General features: G+C 37.5%; 2 protein-coding genes across 4 annotated transcripts; one reads left to right on the top strand and one right to left on the bottom strand.

Moving 5' to 3' along the window:
• Positions 1-69: 69 nt before the first annotated feature.
• Positions 70-11333, bottom strand: LOC122649592 (probable E3 ubiquitin-protein ligase MARCHF10). Of its 2 annotated transcripts, XM_043842799.1 has the most exons (9): positions 11203-11330; positions 8365-8802; positions 8051-8222; positions 6695-6992; positions 3389-3461; positions 2662-2752; positions 1140-1219; positions 760-1031; positions 70-134 (listed from the first exon to the last, which is right to left on the bottom strand). In XM_043842799.1, exons 1-8 carry the CDS (start codon positions 11272-11274, stop codon positions 780-782), a joined length of 1476 nt encoding a protein of 491 aa, XP_043698734.1. In that variant the 5' UTR covers positions 11275-11330; the 3' UTR covers positions 70-134; positions 760-779. The 2 variants fall into 2 exon arrangements, with proteins under 2 accessions (XP_043698734.1, XP_043698735.1); XM_043842800.1 differs by lacking the exons at positions 70-134; positions 1140-1219 and having other exon boundaries at positions 889-1031; positions 11203-11333.
• Positions 926-19725, top strand: LOC122649593 (histidinol dehydrogenase, chloroplastic). Of its 2 annotated transcripts, none has more exons than XM_043842801.1 (15): positions 926-941; positions 14358-14514; positions 14988-15106; positions 15244-15296; positions 15426-15498; positions 15733-15834; positions 15923-16024; positions 16143-16214; positions 16293-16355; positions 16458-16499; positions 17255-17314; positions 17486-17596; positions 17727-17897; positions 18500-18590; positions 19193-19725. In XM_043842801.1, exons 2-15 carry the CDS (start codon positions 14388-14390, stop codon positions 19465-19467), a joined length of 1461 nt encoding a protein of 486 aa, XP_043698736.1. In that variant the 5' UTR covers positions 926-941; positions 14358-14387; the 3' UTR covers positions 19468-19725. The 2 variants fall into 2 exon arrangements, with proteins under 2 accessions (XP_043698736.1, XP_043698737.1); XM_043842802.1 differs by lacking the exon at positions 926-941 and adding an exon at positions 14237-14258 and having other exon boundaries at positions 14377-14514.
• The last annotated feature ends 1574 nt before the right edge of the window (positions 19726-21299 follow it).

The raw sequence follows: 21299 nt of genomic DNA on the forward strand, positions 1-21299 counted from the left end.
AAAGAAAAAAAAAAAACTTCCTTTTTCTTGTCAATTCCTTTTTTAATTTGACCCGTCAAAAAATTCTCTTAACTGATATGAATAGCCTCATATAGAAAGCATTAATGGGGTTAGGACAAGCTTCTCTTCTGAACCTGCAGTTGCGAAACAACATTCAAACAACATTATCAATATAAACAGGTAGATGAAACTTGTTTGGTAATGTTTCTATCTACAGTTTTGTTCACCAGAAAAAATGCAATATATTGAACTAAAAGAAACTGAACCTGCAATAATTGAGTATTTTACTTCCAACATTTTGAAGATGTCCAGTTTCATGCCATATAACTTATTCATTGGGCATAGATTGCCCACAGAATGACAAAGTTGACCTCCACATGTCAGGCATCTAGGAGGGACAGAGGTCACATGATCAAGTAGACCATATTTATAGCCAATGATTCGGTTCACAGACCACGCAATTGGCCCTGTTCTCATTTCAATCTGACAAATGGCCGGATTATGGTCTTCCTTTAACTATTGCTCATCAGGAATCCAAGTTTTGGTTTTGAATAAGATGTCAATACAGACATCCTCATTTATCAGGTAGCCCAATGATTTGATGCGTTAAATCATTACATGTATAAGTTGGCCTTGTCTGAAATTTATCGGGAGGGGGTGTAAAAAAAGAAAAGAATAAAGCCCATGCATGTACAGGCACTGTCATCCAAGTATACAAGTTGAGAAAATTTTAGGACAGTGAATTGATTACTAAAATACCTGTGAACCTTGGAACTGTTTCATCCCTGTGAAATATTTGTGTTTTCAGTGCTGGTTTCTTGCTGTCTTGTACCACCCATTGGTCTCACATTAGGTTCCTCTCTTGGCTGCTGTATCTGTTGTGCACCTCTAACATTTTGCATATGAGCAGATTGTAGATTTCGGCTCATTCTCCATCTTAAGTACTCAAAAATTAGAGTGTTCATGCTGATTGCAATCCCAAACCCGGTGAATGATGAAAGAAGGACCGAAAGAATTGGGTCAACATTGAGCTGAAATTTTGGGGACATTAGAAACAGAATTATCTCTTTTAAATTGATTATAGGATTATAACAATAAAGCATGATGGAGAAAAGCATAGAAGCATTGATACAACTTACAACACTATAGAAGATATAAGCAAACAGGATCACAGTTGCAAACTGCAAGGATGCAAACACCCAAATGTAGCTCGTGCTTACTGAAAGAATCAAAATAGGCTTAAGTCTTAAAAGTCCACAATTCATGGGCGTATAATATGACATATCAAAATGCAAGAGATCTACAGGAAAATATAATGCAAAGGATTTAAGAGTAATGAGTAAGGAATTAAGGATCATGAAAAGAAGCAATCTTTCCCTCCACAACAAAAGTGGAAGGGCCACTATAGAAGCTAAAGGTAGCCTATACTATAGTAGAGTAGTTAGCCTAACCAAAGCATCATGACATAATCCAATTACCCTTTTTTTTAAATCTTAAGTAGGGGGCTTAGCCCACCCGCCTACCAATCAAAGAGGCTGAGAGTGAGCATAAGCTAAGCTCAATGGGTCCCACTTAATAGATCTCCTAGTTCCAAAACTGACCCAATGGAATACTTATAAGAATTCATCCTATCTCATGCATCTTGATAGATAGTAAATAAAAAATGGCCTTTTAGTGACTTGAAGAAATATTCAGCATTTCTAATTGGAAAAGGTCTAGAAATCTCCTCAGGAGGCACCTCTTCTTCCAGGTTGACGGATCACTTGACCAAACCATACCATTGCTGAGATGGTTTCCCTCTAAATTGGCCATGCATATCCATGTCCATGTCAACATACCTAGTTCTATATTGGATGTATACCTTAAGATTTCATTTTACATTGAATCATGTCATATTGAAAGAAGAGATGAATTTATGAGGAGCATATTACAATAAAAGAGCTCAAAGGAGAACCCTTAGATACAGAATACCATGCCTAACCAAATCATGAAGGGGCTTTAACCCAATAACCATGTTTTTCGTGTTCATTTCATGCTTGGGACAAACATTTGCATATCAAGGCTTCCATGCAAGGATATATTCAGCATAGATGCCAAATTTCAGGCCCCAAGAAGGTTTAGAGTTTTGAAAAATAAGGCAAGAAATGGACCGACTCTTTCCCATGTGGCATGGGCTGTGAGGCTGAAGCTTCCATAGCTAGAATGGATAAACTGCAAACAGGTGGGACCTTTGGACTAACTACCAAATCTGCCATTGTACAATAACAGGGCCACCCAAACACATTATTCTACAACTCATATCAACAAAGCCCTTTCCCAACTAAATGCGGTCAGCTACATGTACCCTGTTTTGAATTCAAATTTCTTTTTAAAGCCATTCATATCTTAACTCACCACTTTTTCCCACATCATTTTAAAGAAAACATATATGTGTTCTTTTTTTTCAACACATTATTGAGAAAAAAATTCTCGTTCCTCCTGGTAAAAGAAAAAAGAGCAATGGCATGCATTCCTTTATTTTATGCAATTCAAAGAATGCAATCTGAATCTGATGACGAGTGGTTATACATCTAAAGAACCCATTGCTAGTGAACCTCCTGCACTGGTGATTCCCAGTTTCCTATATAACAAAGAAACAGAGAAGAATTTAACAAGTCTTACCCATTGTCGAAGCTATCATGGATGAAAGGAGACCTAAAGCACAAGAGAAAGGCAGTGATATGGCAAGAGCACGAGAGCCCAAAGCAGAGACCTGATTGTATGAGAAACATCAACAAAAATAAAAGATTAAATGGGGAAGATTAAGCAGAAAACCTGGGAAATAAAATCAACTATGGAAAAGATATATGTTGAATACGGCCAACACAATATACTGAAAAATTAATTGAGAAATATATGAATGTCTTGTTTGTGGAAAAAAAACTATCAAGGCAGCCTATGATCATAAGCACAGTTGGGCAGTGTTACATAATAACTCCAACTGTATATGGTTTCATCTGGAATATTTCCCAGCACCATTTGCTTTCTCTCATTGGATGTTCCATAAATATCACAACCTTGAACATGGGATCCATTGAGTGGTAGTTTCAGGTGCCACATAAAAATTTCATGGTGGTTGTCATTATTCAATTATATGGACTATGCATACCCAATTAAAGCACAAAATATGTTTGGTAGGTTACTTATTGGTAGATATGTGGTTTTGGACTAGATCTAAACAAGAGGTGGGCTAATGATTGAGTAAACCCCATCAACATTAAAAATCCCAGCTAGAATATATATGGGTGAGGTGCCACAATCCATGAAAAAGTCTTGGAATGCACCATGGAAACCTCACTGTATACTTCCTAGGCTACATTTAAACGGAAGCGCAAGGTAAGTAATTTACCAGCAGTTGCTCCAGAAAGCAGAAATAGGCAAGCATGCTGACCATGACAAGAATTGGTACGTCCTGCCAGACCCTGTTATACATAAAAACAGAGAGCCACACCTTAACTCTATGAATAAATTGGAATAGGGTATTGATAAGGGCAATAAATAATTGTTGAAGTTTTGGGTAACAAAAAACGCAATGCCTAAGCCAGTTATATAAACGGTGCACACCAGAAAGTCTTTGATACCTCCATTTGAATCAATCTAAGATGCTTCCATTTGAAGCGAAACAGACCAAACAATTCCTGTGGTTATTTTTTTAAGAGGAGAATCAGTTTTTTTTTTTTTCCGTTGACAATAGCAGAATATATAATAAAAACGGCAAATCCTATGAACCTAGTTAAATAACCTTGCTTCCTATCGAAGTCAACAGTATTCATATAGGGTGATCTAGCACTATTTTGAACTGGAGCAATGAATGGATTAATACTTTGTCAAATAGGTCAAGCAAGGAAACAAGTGTGGAACCATGGTTGGCTTGATCAAATGAATTTCCAGTGTTGAACCACGGTTGGCTTGATCAAATGAATTTCCAGTGATTAAATAGATTGAAAAAAAAAAACTATTGTACTTGGAAAAATGAAGACTATCTAAACAAACCATCTCTCTCCAGAATCTATACTATCTTTAAACAGTTTGTTTAGTATGATAAAATGCTTTGGTTTTCTAGAAAGTGCAGTTCACAGTGGAAGTGGAATAGGCTGAGTTCCTTTGGAAATTTGATCTATCCCAGTCAGACTGTCTGTACAATGTTTTGTCTAGACTACTTTTTCAAAAAAATTGGCATCTGTTAAAAAAAAACATAGGTACTTGATTTTTAGAGTTTATTTTAGGGAAATAGGACTCTGTCCAGGAGCATGGCTCCTGCGCCCAGACACTGAATGGGGCGAAATGACCGCCCCACCCCCCATGAAAGGTGGAAATTCTACCCCTGTTGATGCTTGCCCGTGCACTCTCATTGGTCCCCGTGCTGATGTGGGGCCATGCTCCCAGACAGAGAATGCTTCTGTTTTATTTTATTGGTTGAAAAGTATAATGTATCAATGGTTTCCAAAGCTTTATTCCCTATGTGGCAAAATGTGTCAAAAAACTTGATGTTTTTGCACCAGTTGAGCTGCCATATTGCAGACATAACTGATCATCCACTAAAAGCTCCCTTAACTACCAATACAAGAAATCCATATACGTGTACGTATGTACTGATTGCAATTCTAAAAGCACTAATCCCGAACTGAGTGAGACTGTTTGTTAGGATTATCGCCCTATCAAGACAGGAAATTTGCATTAGAATCCTCTGGTCACTCAACACTAAGCCCTCAGCCCTCAGCCCTGTACCCTGTATTAGGGCTTCATTTTGACTATAAGGTTGATGTGGTCAATCCAACCATTGGATGTATGAAAGGATCTCTGGATTTAAAATATGTCAAAATTTAGGGCTCCAATCTGTCATGTGGCCCACCTACTATAGCATTCTTTTCTTGGTATTTCCAATGGTATAATAGTGGTCATGAATTCAATAAATTTTCCAACCTTTACCACAGGGCGTAGAGAGACTGAAACTTGACACCTGAGTCAGGGAGGCTGGAGTCTACTCATGGGAAAATTTTGGGTTCCATCTGACTTATGGAGGCCTGATACAGCCTGAAACAGGGTTCAGGTAATGTAAATGATCTGAATGCATGAGATTTGTATTGAAGGCTGTAGCTGTTGTTGTTGTTGCATGAGATTTGTATTGAGCACCATTAATTGCAATAATAGTATTTTATTTACTTTCTCTCCTTGAGAGTTTGTACATGAAATGAAAAAGAAATGGTTTCCACACTTGATGATCCAAGTGGCATAGGAAGATGTAACCCTATTTAGGAATTCTTTGTGGACCTAGAAAGGAGTCACAATTCACTACCAAGGAATGTACTTGGACAATTCATTTGTGGTTTGTTACCTCGGCACAATGGTAAGGTTGCTCCATTGCAACCTTGTGGTTATGGGTTCGAGTCGGGAAACAGCCACTACGCAAAGCGACGGGGTAAGGCTGCATACATTATGACCCTCCCCAGACCCCGCGGTGCTGGGAGCCTCGTGCACCGGGTACGCCCTTTTTTTTTTATCATGTATGTGTGACTCCTAGTGCATAGCTTATCTCGTATATGAGAGTTGATATCCCAACAAATACACCGGTGTGCATCCAGAGATGTATTTGACAAAAACTAAAGAATATCTTAAGATGGTTATCACTTTTAAGATCATTTATATACTCTAAATTAGTCCTTCAGCCTGCAAAAAATTATGATTTGTTACAAATTTTCTAAGTTGACTGGTCTCTTTGAAAATGAATTTGTATCATTCTGGTTGACTTGTCTCCCTGAACTACCTAGGGTTTTTTTTAGACCGAAACCTTGGGAATTAGTTTCCAAATAAATCTAATTGAAAAACCCCTAATGTTTCCTAATTTTAGGGGCTTGGTTATTTTTAGACGAATTCTAAAGTTGTGTAATACAAAAATGTACAAGAAGACACCATGGACAAGTATGTTAGGACTCCAAAAATGAATTGAGATGCAAAGAAACCCACCAAAACGGGACTTGTTTGGGATAATTCCACATTGGAAACTCTAGGACCTTGGATGCCTTCATACACCAGTTAGGCCTCTCCACCTAATTGCTGAAGCCTTTGGGTTCAATACTTTAATATGGTATTAGAGCCATCAGGCCCACTATGCTAATAATGCATCTGTGTACTGTCACCCAAAAGAAGGGCTAAACATGCCACGTGTACTGCCACCTAAATAAGGGGTAACACGTGAGAGGGAATGTAGGAAATAATCCCACAATGGAAAACTCTAGGACCTTGGATGCCTTCATATACCAGTTGGGACTCTCCACGTAATAGATTAGACTTTTGGGTTGGATACTTCAATAGAACTGTACAACCAAGAAGTGGAGATTAAATGCAAATGTCATCAAGTGCAGAATTTTAAGAAACATGTGAGATTTAGTTCATAATTTTAAACAATATCCTTTTACCAAATTCCAGTGAAGCTTAAAAAAATTGAAATTTTGTCCCCATTACAATCAAACCAAAACAATGCCAAAAAACCAACATTTTATCTTCATAATTTTCAGGGAACTGCTGGCCAAAATATTAAAATATAGATATTTAGATCTGGATGTGACTGTAAAATTATGATCAGGGTTATGTCCTATAGCTTATGTTTTCAAACAAAGTGGCCAATTTTTATTTTTTTTTGCATTAAACCACTTGCCTGTAGGGAGGAGCGTTTCTTTGCTGAGCTATAGTTGGTGGCTGCCTACTAAAGGCCTGAGCAATCTGTATTCTCAATAATGTTACTGGTAGGTTTCTGACATCTTGCTTGCAAATATCACACGTCTTGTTACCCTTAATGCTAAACCATTTCACAGCGCACTCTTTGTGAGCAAGTGCAAGGTCTCCTTTGCAGCTACACTCCATCTTAAGAGTTTCACCTCCTTCCCCAAGCTCAGCCAAACAAATTCTGCAGACTGCTTCTTCTTCAGGGATATCTTTTCCAGCAAGTTCCATGTCTATAATAATATGCAAGAACCATAATAACAGAAAATTGTCTATGAATAAAAGGAAGTTCTTATGGATGAAGAATCTACTGCAGACATTTCTATTTTCACTATTAGCACTAGGATCAATAGCTATATGGTAACTAGATTTTGAAATACAGAAAAAAAATTATTAAGAAGAGAGGGGAAAAAAAACAAAGAATGAATCCGTTTGGTGGTAACCAAAGAAAATCTCCAGAAAACAGTGAGACATACACAGTCCAAAAATATTCAATTGCCAAACTAGTGGGTTAAAACTACAATGCACAAGACTGACATCAAAAGAGGAGGTTCTCAGTTGCATGTAGCCCATTCATAACATGTTTTAAAGATCGACATTACAAATCTTTGTTAACAGCATTATTAGGTATAGGGCCATACACCACTATGCATGTATGCATGTATATCCTTATAAATAACTGGTAGTAATCTTAACCCTGCTCAACGGCAGTTATCACAACTTTAGGACAATTATAATGTTTCTGGATTATATTAATGGATTATATTAATAAAATAGAATTCACTTTTTTGCAAAATTAACTTATATAAGTATTTTAAGCACAAGACATTTTACAAGAAAAAAAAAGGGGTTCTTTTTTTTTTGGGGGGGGGGGGGAGGGGAGCAAAGAGGGGACTATATTAAATTCTTTTCTTTCTACACACCATGGCATCATTATTTTTGTTGTTTTAAACCTTGATTCAGAGAGGGGACTATATTAAATTCTGTTGCCAGGTTTCTGAAATTTTCTAGCAAAATAAAGAGAATTTGATATTTTAATACAAAACACTCAATCTTACAACTGACTCGTACTCATTGAATAAGGATTTTATTTTCAGACTTACATGGTTTCCTTAATATGCAACAAATGAACAGATACATTAGCTAGCAACCACACAGGAAAGGTAACAAAGTCTCAGAGACTTATAAAACCACTCACATTTTCTCATCGTATTAGTAAAAGCAAGAATGAGGAATGAAAACAAAGAAGAAGATGTGATTTTGGAAATCCTTTAACAGAACAAAGGTTTACCAGCATCTGTTGGTCCATCATTTGGTGAGGTAACATAAACAGTTGCAGGAGAAGAAGTAGCTGAGATTACACGGATTACACCTCCCATAGAATCTGTCCGTCTTAAGCTTCTGGTTTTGATATTGACTGGAACCGAGAATGAGCGTGTTATATGAGGATGAACTTTTGATTTCTGTAAGAAGATAAAATCCGCTTTTTGAAGAGAACTACGAAAATATAGTAGAGCACTGATAGCAGAGCAAGATCTCATTAATAGGAAACAGTCCTCAGGTTCTTAATAACTGAAAGATGAGGAATGAACAAAACACACTTACAGTAATATTCAAAGAATCATCAAGATTTCTTTCCTGTACACAATCAGCGCTTGAATTCACATCTGGTGTAGCTGGCAATGAGTTTATACTTTTTATAGATGGTGAGGAAAAGACCTTGGTCAAAAAAAATGACTTTGAATTAGAAGGTTTATCCAGAGATCCTTCTGATGGTGATGTATCCTGGGACAAATTTTTAGTCTTGAAGCTCCGTTGTGGAAGGAGACCTCTAATAGATGGTTTGAACTTTGCTGAACTTGATCTCGGAGGCAACCCTGATTTTGTAGAACTTTGACACAATGTAGAAGGAATATCTATTTCAGTAGAGATAGGCAACGAATCTTCTAAGGACCTTGCAGGTATTTGCAATGAGGAGAGATTTGGCCTTGTTAAATGCTGAACTGAGAAGGCCTCTCCATTTATTTGATTTTGGTCAATTTCCTACAAATCATCAGAGACCATTGAAGCATATAAAACATAAATAAAACTAGCTAAATAGGAATACAAGGTTAATGCACGCAGGAAGAACAAATATAATCCTTCAAGCCTACAGTTAATATTGTTGAAATTTTCTTTGGACCAATACAACACTTGCATGTCAACATTAATGCAAAAAATATGCAATCGAATCTTGGTTCGTTTCCTTGCAGCAACACAAACTGCAACTAGATCTTCTATTTAAACAAAAACTACGCTACCAAGAACAATAACAAAGACTCATAGAGATGCCAAATTAGCATGATCAATCATATCAAAGCTTCAAAAGTGTATCAAAAATTCAACATTATGTACTTTAAATAGCCAATAACATTAATGTATTAAATATTATTCATACTCATGAAATATTTTGGATATTATTTATATAATATTCTTCTTATATATGCCAATTTTTTTCAATTAGTTTTTATCCATTCCTTTCATATATCGTCGTAACGCCCTTAATGATCGGTTTTGAAAAAGACTTTTCATGTCATTCCCATTTAGGTCCGATTCGGATCCCTCCGTTGTTTCCTTTTCCTCCCGAACCTTTTCATCGAAATGAGAAATAAGATGGTACACTCGAATTGTATTATTTAAGTGCTTATTGCTTGCCAAAGATCCTACTTCTACAATTGGTAGGTCACCAGGTTATTCAAATAAGTCGTGTTTTTTGTGGTTTTCCCATGTTACAACTTCTGTACCAATTCGATCGATCCTAAATGGATCGGTTAAACATTCCATTAGGGAGCCCGATCTTGACTCTTCTGTGTGGTATTCATTCTCGTTTGGCTCTTGGAATCACATCCAGCAGTGGTTGGAACAGCTCGCAAAATCCAACCACTTCACCTACTTCATTGCCCCCAAACATTTCCCGTACCTCTGTTGAAACAGAATGGTTTCATGTTCCTTCATCGATTGGTTATTCCTCTCCGTTCGTATCTCCTTCTCCCATTTCGGTCTTGATTCGTTCACAAGATTGAATGGTCAAGTCCTAAACGGCCTCAATTCGATTGTTTTCCAAGAATGTTGAGCCAAGTATGTAAGCCATGTATCTGGGAGGAACTTCAAAGAAGGGCTTCGGTTTTTTGCACCCTGTTTTGGTCTTGTAGCTAAGAATTTATATAAATTCTTAAAAATACAACCTCTTCTTGTTTGAATAATTTGACGTTGAACCCCGCGAAGCGATGAAACAAGCAACGGCCCCATTAGCCATTAGTAGTAAGTATAGATGCCCCTACTCAAGTAAGGCACACACCAAAACCCAACAAGCAACCGCTAGCACGCCCTGTAGTTTTCTCGCTTGTTGAGTAAGGCTTTTCTTCGCTTAGTAAGGCCTTTTCTTTTCAGGAGTGCGCTAGCGAGCTGGAGCTCTTGATCCCGTTTGTTGGGCGAGCGAGTATTCCTCCTCAGATCGATCCCCTATTGCTCATTTAGACCTATCACCCGCCTCAGCAGGGATGATAGACTACCCTACCCCAACAACTCTGATGGATGCCTTACCCGATTCGGATTATATCCTGCAGCACACTTTCCACTAAGACCCGACCAAAATGTACTGTAGGCCAAACTTCTTAGACATCAACTTATAAATTCTTCTGAGTTGTAGCTTCCTCACTTCTTTAATGAGTTCTACTCCATCTACTGTTTCTGTGTTTTTTTTATTTTTGGTTGCAGGAGGGTGGGGTAAGGCACTAAGGCTTTTCAATCAATGGTATATATTGGAATGAAAAAGAAGAAGATGATACTGGTATATAGTGTAATGGAATAGAAGAAGAGTATGCTTCGAAAAGAAAACAAAAACCACTCGAACGGAACATCCAGAGCTATTGAAACCATCCTGAAAAAAACCAAAATAAAAAATAAAAAAATTCTGGGAATTGATTTAGGAATTGATCCACATATCTTCTCACACACACATTCACTTTTAGAAATCTCTTGAATGCGTTGTCACAATACCCATTTTCTAATAACTATTGTGACCTCCGGTGTGTACCTGACTGCATCAAGATTGCATTTTGAATTTCCTTTCCTCGTCACAGAGTAGATCTTATGTTTTCAAATAAACGAAGGGAGTAATAGAAGCAAAGCATGCGTTTAGCCACATTCTCTCAATGACATAAGATGCAACAAAAGACTACCCATAGCCAAAAATTAAACATTTCACAACAATCATCCATCCAATCAACCTGCAATTACACTAAAAAGGACACATGAATAAAAATTTGCATTTTTTTTTTTGATTAATCTGATCAACCGCCTAACCAAATTCTAAAGACTCAGGTAACCAAAATTTTGAAATTTCAGATTAAAAAAACCCAATTTTAACAAAAATGCACGCACGCAAAACAATGAAACGAATACCTGCGGATCAGGAGCATCTGGTGTTGAATCTTCAATAGGTTTCAATTCAGAAGCTGAGCTGTGACTGTCCATTGAAACTCAGAAAATACAAACTCGAATTAAACGCCACAATAAGAAGAAAAATAATCGACGAAATGGAACCCTAAAATTATCTTTGATTTGCCAAGAGGACAAGGGTAGAAATCAAACGAGAAAGAGAGAGAGAGAGAGTAAAGAACACTAATGAGTAAGGAAAGCAACTGTGTGGGGCCTTTTTGGATACGACCATTATTAAAGTTGAAGAACCTGCTTTCATCATCCTCAATTATCATTAATTTAATCGAGATTTTACCCGCCAATTTGTGTTGTACTTTTTTCTGTTTAAACAGAGGACCGGATTTGATGGGGGGAGGGAGGAGGTTTGAGAAAAAAGGCAACGGTTGATGTTTTGAAATATGGCGGCTGAATTGGCAGGTGAAAAATAGTCCAGCTGTTCCTCATATCAAATTCCTGTCCGTTAATTCTTGCAAAAGATACTATTATTAACCGCAAGGGATAATTAATTTGGGGAAGAAAAAAAAAACATCTGATTTGAGATAAGAGGACAACGAAATGCAGGTCATAAGTTCAACTCTTTTCTATTTCTTAAAAATTTTAGGAAAAAAACACAAGAACACGTGAAAAGATCGGTCAGTCCTTGATGAAATAAAAAAAGTCATCGAGATCAATGCCTCTATGCACACACTCATTGGACCTGTACTAGTGCAAGGTGAAATGGTTTTTATTGGATAGTGTAGCCCCGGTGCTTAGATACAAAAGAGAAGCAAAATGATCGTCCCACCCCCCATGAAAGGCAGATGCTTGTCCCATTGATGCTTTTTGTGCATGTTCCTATTGGCCAATGCACTTGCAGGGGTCATGCTCCCCCTCACATAACTCTTCCCTAATAAATTATTGAAGTAGTATCTTGAGTAGTTATTAGGGTTTTAATACACTCTTTTGTGGAAGATTTGTATTTATTTATTTATTTATTTTAAAATAATTTAATTATTCTATATGAGATAAGGGTATCGATTGGTTTGATTTCAATTCGATTCATGATACAATATATACAAATTGAATAATTTTCTTAACCTCAAAGTCAAAATCAAACCAAATAGTCGATTTTATTTGGTTTTGTACATGATCTTGGTAATTCAATTTGAATAGAAATAACATGCTAAAACCGTAGTTGGAAAAATCAGGTTTTTTTACTTAACTTGTCTTTTAGAAAACCTGGTGATGACTCGGCCTTGTCAAACCTAATCAAGGCAAGTCATGATTTTTCTATTTTTTTATGCAATAATTATATATAAATTAATAGAAAAATATGGAGCGACAAAAAAAAAAAAAAAGGAATCACATATCAATGCATTTTGAGTTTATACCATTGAACAAGAGAAGGGAGTCGAGTATTTGAGGGTTTGTGACCGTTTTAAAATAAATTTATCATTTTACTCAAATCAGTTTCTAAGTGAACAACCTTTATGGGTTTTTTTTTTTTTAAATGATCAAACTTGCCAAGTTTGTAATGACTCGGGTAAAAATACTGAGTCTTATTTAACTTGGATGATTTATGATTGAATTTCATCATTTTTTACTTTGGCCTAATCTACATGACTATTGACTAGGTTTTCTAAAATTTTGACTTGACTCGGGCAACTCGTCTAGTCAAAACCCAGTTTTCCAACCATGGCTGAAACAAACAAAAATGAAATGAAATTTACAATCTCATGATGATAGAGTCCCACAATATCAAATTCAATATCATTCAACTTTTTTTTGCACAACTTAACAAAGACATGATTATTTATTCAGTTTGGTTCGATTCAAAGATATGGTTTTCAATCTAAAATCTTATCGAACCGATTGAAATTTCACTTTTCAAAACCAAAATCGGTTTTTTTTTTCCCAGTTCGATTTAAAACGACTAGTTTTGGTTTTTGATTTTGATTCTAAATTGACACATTTAACCTTTGCCTCTTAGAGAACTCTTAGCCAATTTCTTAAGAGCCTAGGGTCAATTATTGAAAGAAAAAAAATTAATCAGAGGAAAACTTAGTTAGTAACGTATCACAGTCCAAGAAGCGGAGTTCTTAAGTTAGACTCTTCTTCCCTGATACTTCTTCAAATCAATCATATAAAATCTATTTTATGTGGGCATGAGAATGCTAATTGGTCGTGTAGCCCCTGCACTAGTGTGGTAGCCATGAAAATGCGGTCAAAGGCATTGGTTTGCATGCAATTTTGGATTTGTGAGCTAAATGGTTTTTCGCACACAAAGACATTTGTTTCTATCTAGGTATAGGAACCAGTGAACCACGCTAACCACGTGATCGGTTAGTATTTCCTCCTTATTTAATATCATTTCACAATTCGATTTCTTTGAAGATTTAAATATTTGTAAGGTCACAAAGGAACGGTTTAATCCTATTCATATTTTGCGAATGGTTGGCATCGTACTAAGTTGACAGATGTATATAGTTTCTGGACCAACATCTCATTTCTGTACTCTTTGTAGGCTAGCAACAACATCAATGAGAGTGCGGAATCAAGTATCATATAAGAGGGCTAGAGGATCAATTCAAAGCGTGACAGTAAAAAGAAAGTCAATTAATAAACAATTTATCGATTTTGATTTAAATGGTTTTTATTCAATTTCAATGTCCTTGTACAAATACGGTCCAAGACCCTCAAAGGCTACTCATTCTCAATAGACTTGGGCAGTGTTTGGTATGAATTCTAGGTCGATTGTTTGTTTATATCGTCTTAGAATGCAAAATCAACCTAGAATGCATACAAAACACAGCCTTACGTTGATGGCTGAAAGACTTTCTGATTGGACCATTTGGACCCGTGACAATTGAAGTCGAATATATTATTTATATCTAAAACCAGGTAGTTTCTGGTAATTTCCTTAATCATTTTCCATCTTCTATTCTCAAGCTCATTTTCAGATTCTAAAAGAGAATTTGGGAATCTAGGGCTACCTACTATTGCCACTGCGAGAGAGAAAGACGCAATCAAATCAATACCAAGTAAGCGAAAATCTGTATATGTTGTTACGGTTGGTTTGGTTTGAATTAGATGACTGTCTGCTACTGCTAGACATGCCTAAGAGAACTTAGCAATATCAGTTCTGGGTAGGTTTTGAAGGTTGGTGGTGAATGGAAGTCCAATTTTTATCGTTCAAGCGGAGCAGCTCTTTGATTGGTTCAAACGCAACGACTGGCCAGTTTCGTGTGATTGGTGCCCCAGAAAATTTACATCATCGGCGTTATCATTTCTGGGCAGGTATCATTTTGTTGTTTACTTGCTGCATTTCTGGGTTTATCTTTTCTGGGCAGGTATCATTTTGTTGTTTACTTGCTGCATTATTGGTTTATCTTTTCTATATTAACTGAGTAGTTTTGATTGTACACTTTCTCTTGTTTTCTACTCATTAAGTTACAGTAGATTTTCCCCGGAGATTTAAGTAGAGAATGTAATACTTGATTCATATACCTCGACATTTTTAATCACTTTGTTTTAGAATCCTTTTTTCCTTGCATAATGTTACACATTCACGCTATGAAAATTCTGTGTTCTTATTGTACAGAATATAGATGCTAGGGTTTGAAATATTTTTCTTCTATTATATATATTGTTCTTGGAAAATTGATGGGCCGCGATTTGGGAAATGCAAATTGTGTTATTTTTGTACTTACGACTTGCTGTAATTTTTTTTTTGTTTGTATTTTTGATTTTTCTATTGATTTTTGTTATAGGATCAAAGTGTAGAATCAAGTGCGCTATGAAGTCTTATAAGTTGTCAGAGTTGACTCGGACTGAGGTTGATAACCTCAAGGCTCGTCCGCGTATTGATTTCTCTAAAATTTTTCGTACGGTGAGGTTTCTTCTTCCCTCCTCAATTTGATTGTCTTTGTTGTTGAGCTTCAAAAGTTGTCACCTTATAATAGAATGATTGAACGTGAGAATTTATTTTGCTTCTCCCTTGACTGAATCTGGTGCTCATACTCTCAGGTACACCCAATTGTTGATGATGTACGCAGTAGAGGCGATGCTGCAGTGATAGAGTTGGTGCTCCTTCAATTCTCTCTTGCAATATTGTTTTATATATATTTAACTTGTTCCACCCTGCATCCCATTGGTTCTATATTGAGAGATTGGTACTGAGATTGTGTTAATATTGTGTTTTCTGGTAGTTACACTGCACGTTTTGACAAAGTGGAATTGGATAACATAGTTGAATACGTTCCTGATCTTCCAGATCCTGAGGTAGACCATCTTGCTTGGAGTCTAGTTTGTTGGCATATCTCCCCTCTCTATTACGGTGACTTCTTTATGATTCAACAATTTCGTTGATGACTATTGATGTTAGCTTTGTTGTATTAAACTTATTTATTTTATCTATTACATGAATCATTTGGTTAAGAAACGTAATATTCGATTGAGAAATGTGCTTCCTGCTGACCTGCTTGAAAAACATTCTTTTTGATTGCTTGATGGCAGCTTGATCCAGCTGTTAGAGAAGCATTTGATGTGGCGTATGACAATATACATGCATTTCATGTTGCTCAAAAGGTTGCAGAGATGGAAGTTGAAAACATGAGAGTGAGTATCAGGTTAGTGATGCATGATTGTAGCAGAAATATTACTCTTTTATCTTATTAACAACTCCCCGTGCACTGAATTCGGCCAGGGTGTTAGATGCAAAAGGGTAGCAAGGTGCATTGCTTCTGTGGGTCTCTATGTTCCTGGAGGCACTGCAGTTTTACCTTCAACAGCTCTGATGCTTTCAGTGGTATGTTCATTCTTTATACTGGGAAATTAATTCAGTTCATCATATTGTAATGTTTATTATGAGTGTTGATGTCTAGGTGACCAGATCTGATTGACATTTGGTTTATTCTGTACGCTAGCCTGCACATATTGCTGGGTGCAAAACTGTTGTTCTTGCAACTCCCCCAGGCCACAATGGCAGCATCTGCAAGGTATTGCTTGTGATGGTTCAGAGGTTTGTTATGCCATTCTTCACTGTGCATTGTAAGCTAAGCATTGTAACTCTTCAGGAGGTACTTTATTGTGCTAAGAAAGCCGGTGTTACTCATATACTTAAAGCTGGTGGAGCTCAGGTCTAAAATCTTGGAATCTTCAACCATTCTTCATTTCAGAATACTAGTTTTCCTTATCTGTTTCCTTTTTAGTGGATTGTTTGATGATCATTGCTTTTGCAGGCCATTTCAGCCATGGCATGGGGAACTGCATCTTGCCCTAAGGTACAGGTTTTCTATAGCTGTGGTCATTTCTTTTATTGACAAACCTTGTTATTAGGAGGGACAAGAATATAGAAGTAAAGGACACACCCCTTAAATTATAGGAAATTTTGGAAAAATGTCATAGAGGATAAGCTTCAATATGGCTCTGCACTTCCTATCGTGTATCTACCTGGTCCATCATGGAGTATGTAGATTGCTACGTCCAATAGAACCCGGTGTTCACTGAAGGATGTGAGGAACTGGACCCTGAGATCACGTTGGAAAATCTTATTAGAACCATACCTTTTAGTTGACCAGCCATCACCAAGGCTGTGGCCCCTTCCCAAGTAATGCAAAACAATTTGATAAATGGGATGGGTAGGATCATCTAATTTGGTAGTTGTTGGGTTAAGAGATTGTGGATCCAATACTTCTGCATGTTGCCGAAGCTTGTGTTTCAAATTATGCAGAAGGAGGTTGAACATGCATCTGGGGCTGTTCTCTTTCTTTCTCTCTCTCTCTCTCAAAGATATTTACAAGGAATAAGTTTACGGTCAACCTTTACAACTTAGGTGTGCCAAGAGATAATTTCCTCATATCCAGAAAGGCTATGCAAGTTTTATTGAAATGGATTCAAGTCAACCATCTTTGGAGATGCAGTTACTTAGAAGTGTAGGCTCTTTCATGAAATCTAATATATATATATATATATATATATATATATATATATATATTCCTCTCTCTGTGATGTCAGTTAGTTTAATCATAATTTGCAGGTGGAGAAGATTTTTGGGCCAGGAAATCAGTATGTCACAGCTGCCAAAATGATTCTGCAAGTATGTTTTCCTCTTTTTTTTTTTTTTTTTTATCATCATAGGCTGTAGACATTGATACTTGTTTTTTTTACTATCAATCTAATTTACGCGTGCTTCCTTACAGAGTGATTCTTATAATATGCATTTGATAACTCAGGGTTTTCACTCCTTTTGCTTGCTTTCCTTATGCAGAACAGTGAAGCTATGGTTTCAATTGACATGCCTGCGGGCCCATCAGAAGTTCTGGTCATTGCTGACAAATATGCCAACCCGGTCCATATAGCTGCAGACTTACTTTCTCAGGTGTTAATCATTCTGTTGTTATAAACTTATAATTTTTAATAGTCCAATGTTCCAACTGTGGGGTGGGGTATTGCTCAGAAGTTGCAGCTTGTTTCTGACTTTTCTCATGTTTATTCTTTTCTTTCATTAGGCAGAGCATGGTCCTGATAGTCAGGTTGTTCTAGTAATTGCCGGTGATGGTGTGGATGTGGGAGCCATTGAAAAGGAAATCAGCAGACAATGTGAGAGCCTTCCCAGGGGAGACTTTGCTTCAAAAGCACTAAGCCACAGTTTCACTGTTTTTGCTCGTGATATAGTTGAGGTTAGTGGGCCAATCCCATTTAGTTGGGATAAGACTGAGTTGTTGTTGTTAGTGGGCAATTATTGGCTGACCTCTTTCTTAAAGGTCCTGGAGTATGGATTAATGAACAAAATGAAATGCTTGTATTTTGAGTTTTGTTTTTAGTTCTCTTCTTAGAATTCCTTTCTCTAAATGAATTTCAGGAATAATTGCAGCTAATACAGGTTTAGGGATCTTTTCATGCAATCCCCCTCCTCTCTCTCTCACATACTTCTGATACTTTATTTGTTGGTGATAATTTTGAAAATTCTGCAAATTAGTGACCTTGGGCCTTCTGGGGGAAGAAAAGAAGCTTTTCTCAACTGAGAAAAGTTTGAGCTAAACTATGGCTTGTTGGCTCAATGGCTCCTGGATCCCAGCCCAGTTAATTTAAAAATCCTTTCAGGTCACTTTCTTAGCAACTCGAGGTTAATGCCTTGAATTCTCCTACTGGTTGGAGGATTTTTCACAACATTCAAAATCTTGAGTGGACCATTCCATAGGCCTCTATTTGCTATTGATGATATAAAGTGAAAGTCCTATTGTTATCTGAGACTAAATTTCTCATTTCCAATCCTTTTCAGGCCATCTCCTTTTCAAACTTGTATGCACCTGAGCATCTGATCATCAATGTTACAGATGCAGAGAAGTGGGAGGGATTCATCCAGAATGCAGGTGAGGTTTTTCAGCACTTTATTCTTTTAATTTTTCTGTTCCCAGTGCATTTCATCCATTGCACTTTTCTTCGTGTCATCATTGATGTTACTTTTTCTGATAAGGTCATTTATGTTGCTATTTTCGTCGCTACTATCTGTTATTTGTTATGTCGCTTCCTTTGTAACCATCATTTTTGTTTGGCTCATGATTCCCTACCCTCTGCATTTCATGCAATGCAGGAAGTTTACACCCCCCCCCCACCCAACCCAAAAAAAAAGGTGTGTTGGTGTAGGGGTGGAGGATTGAGGGTTAATCCAACGATGTCCCATCCTCTTTCATCCCAAGTCATAGAATCACCAAGTAATCTAATTGTACATGTGTCAGTTTGGCCCATCAGACGAGGTTTTTGGGTAAGGACTAATAATTTGGAATCGTGGTCCTTATGGTCCCATGTAATATAAATCTGTGGCTTGGACTAATTAGGACTATTCATTGTTGTTATCTAGAAGCTGTCATCATCTTCACAAATCATTATCTTTGTTACATGAACCTTGGCTGAACTTGCTTCTCATTTTTTGCTGGGGTGGGGGAAGAGACCTAACTGCAAATGGCCATTGCAGGTTCTGTGTTTTTAGGGCAGTGGACTCCAGAGAGTGTTGGAGACTATGCAAGTGGGACAAACCATGTTCTTCCAACATATGGGTATGCACGGATGTATGGTGGGGTGTCTCTTGATTCCTTCCTCAAGTACATGACGGTGCAATCATTAACAGAGGAAGGACTGAGGAAACTTGGTCCGTATGTGGCAAAGATGGCAGAAGTTGAAGGACTGGAAGCCCACAAGAGAGCTGTAACCCTTAGGCTCCAAGATATTGAAGCAAGGCTCCCTGTTTGAAATTGTCTCTACTCTGAAGCGCCCTCCACTAAAGCCCGAGGACCTAGGGGAGATTACTCATACTAGTGACACTTCGAAAGGTCCATGATTGAAATTTATAAAGCTAATCGGCAGAAGAACTTGATTCTCCATCTTAAAAAACAAAATCTATCTCAGCAAGGGATTTACAAAGTTCATGTACTGAATCCAGGAGTGTCAAAGTCATTCTCAGAGCTTTGGATTTTCCTTTTTAATTCAAGTTGATTTCCCATTATGAGTTTGATGGTTTATGGACCTTCGTTTTGTCAAAGCATGGTTTATTTAATAATATGAGCAGGAAACCTAATGATATTCATTTACCAATATCATACATGTTGCTCTTGAAATAGTCCACAGCTGGAACTCTGTTAATCATGCATTGGTACTCGCCAATGCAAACCATAAATTGTTTTGGGAGGGGGATTGCTGTCAGGCTGTGTGGCCCTTGGCACTGGCGTGGGGGCCAATGAGAGCCTACGTGGGGCCATCTAACAGGGTGGGGTTTTCATTTCAGGGAATCCCCATGTCTGTGCGCAGGTGCCACACAGCCTGACAGCCTTTCTATTTCCCATTTTTTATATACCATTACCAATCCTAACGGAAAAGAAGACAGAATGTACCCTCAGACCTCCTCAGACCTCAGTCCTTATTTAGTAGATGTTAGGCTTGGCACTGGTTGGATATCTATGCAATGTCACTCTCCCTAGACTTCCATGACCGTAATTTTAATAGTCCCAAGAGATTGATGTTCAGTAAGATACTGAAATTATCCAATGTGAGTTAAATCTCTGATCTAGGAGATCTCTTGAATTGGTCTCAATAATCGAGTGCCTTGGATTGATAAAAATGGGTTCATTTTGTATGAATTGTTACCCTAAGAATTTTAGTAGTTTCTTTCCATTTTCTTCTTAATCAGCCTAAGAAGCTTTTTTCTTACCAAAAAAAAAAAAGCCTAAGAAGCTTTTTCTCATAGGCCCTCATCTCCACCGATGCAAATGCATAATTGCAGATTAGAGCATTCGACACAACGAACCTTCCTCTCTGTTTATCAGCAGTAATTCTGTAATCTCTTTGAACTCTGTGTTTGTCTTTACCTCTCTCCCTTTATTGAATTGTTGAATGATCAGGCCAATAAACACCCTTTTGAATGCCTTTGGGGAGTTCTCTCCTCATTTTGATTCACTAGGAGGGGATATTATTAGGTTTTGTTTGGTATGCATTCTGGGAATAGACCTAGGATGTAGAAGATCATAACATGAGTGATTCGGCAGATTTGGATTCCTATATATTTATTACTTCATTCTCTGGCTCTGGTAGTGAACTACTGCTGACACCTTGGTCTTGAGTGGCCAAATCTCTTGAAAGACTTGGTCATAGGAACTTAGACTATCTACACGCTGGTAAACGAAAACCACGTCGACCGGAACTACCAAACGAATCAGGTCGCCCCTTGCCTTGAAAGAATTCACACGCGGGCACCAGCTTTCCCAAAATAAGGGGAGATCTGCTGCTTACTGCTCACGAAAACATCCGACCTATACAATAATCAAGTTGGTAGGACCAGGGGCTTCCCTTTCATTACTTCTTTCATGATGAGGGAATCAGGTCGCCCCTTGCCTTGAAAGAATTCACACGCGGCCACCAGCTTTCCCAAAATAAGGGGAGATCTGTTGCTTATTGCTTACTGCTCACGAAAACATCCGACCTATACAATAATCAAGTTGGTAGGACCAGGGGCTTCCCTTTCATTACTTCTTTCATGACGAGGGAACCACGTCCGCATCAGTCGAAGTGGTGGAACGCTCCCCTGAGTC

Source organism: Telopea speciosissima, chromosome 2 (assembly GCF_018873765.1).
Source record: "Telopea speciosissima isolate NSW1024214 ecotype Mountain lineage chromosome 2, Tspe_v1, whole genome shotgun sequence".
NCBI lineage: Eukaryota > Viridiplantae > Streptophyta > Magnoliopsida > Proteales > Proteaceae > Telopea > Telopea speciosissima.

Excerpts from the sequence above, each read along its gene's own strand:
- LOC122649593 (XM_043842801.1), top strand. The coding sequence starts at position 14,388 with ATGGAAGTCCAATTTTTATCGTTCAAGCGGAGCAGCTCTTTGATTGGT. Across the intron at positions 15,107-15,243 it reads TCTCTAAAATTTTTCGTACG|GTACACCCAATTGTTGATGA; the intron begins GTGAGGTTTCTT and ends TCATACTCTCAG. Across the intron at positions 16,356-16,457 it reads TTAAAGCTGGTGGAGCTCAG|GCCATTTCAGCCATGGCATG; the intron begins GTCTAAAATCTT and ends TTGCTTTTGCAG.
- LOC122649592 (XM_043842799.1), bottom strand. The coding sequence starts at position 11,274 with ATGGACAGTCACAGCTCAGCTTCTGAATTGAAACCTATTGAAGATTCA. Across the intron at positions 8,803-11,202 it reads CAGATGCTCCTGATCCGCAG|GAAATTGACCAAAATCAAAT; the intron begins GTATTCGTTTCA and ends GATGATTTGTAG. Across the intron at positions 6,993-8,050 it reads TGATGGACCAACAGATGCTG|ACATGGAACTTGCTGGAAAA; the intron begins GTAAACCTTTGT and ends ATATTATTATAG.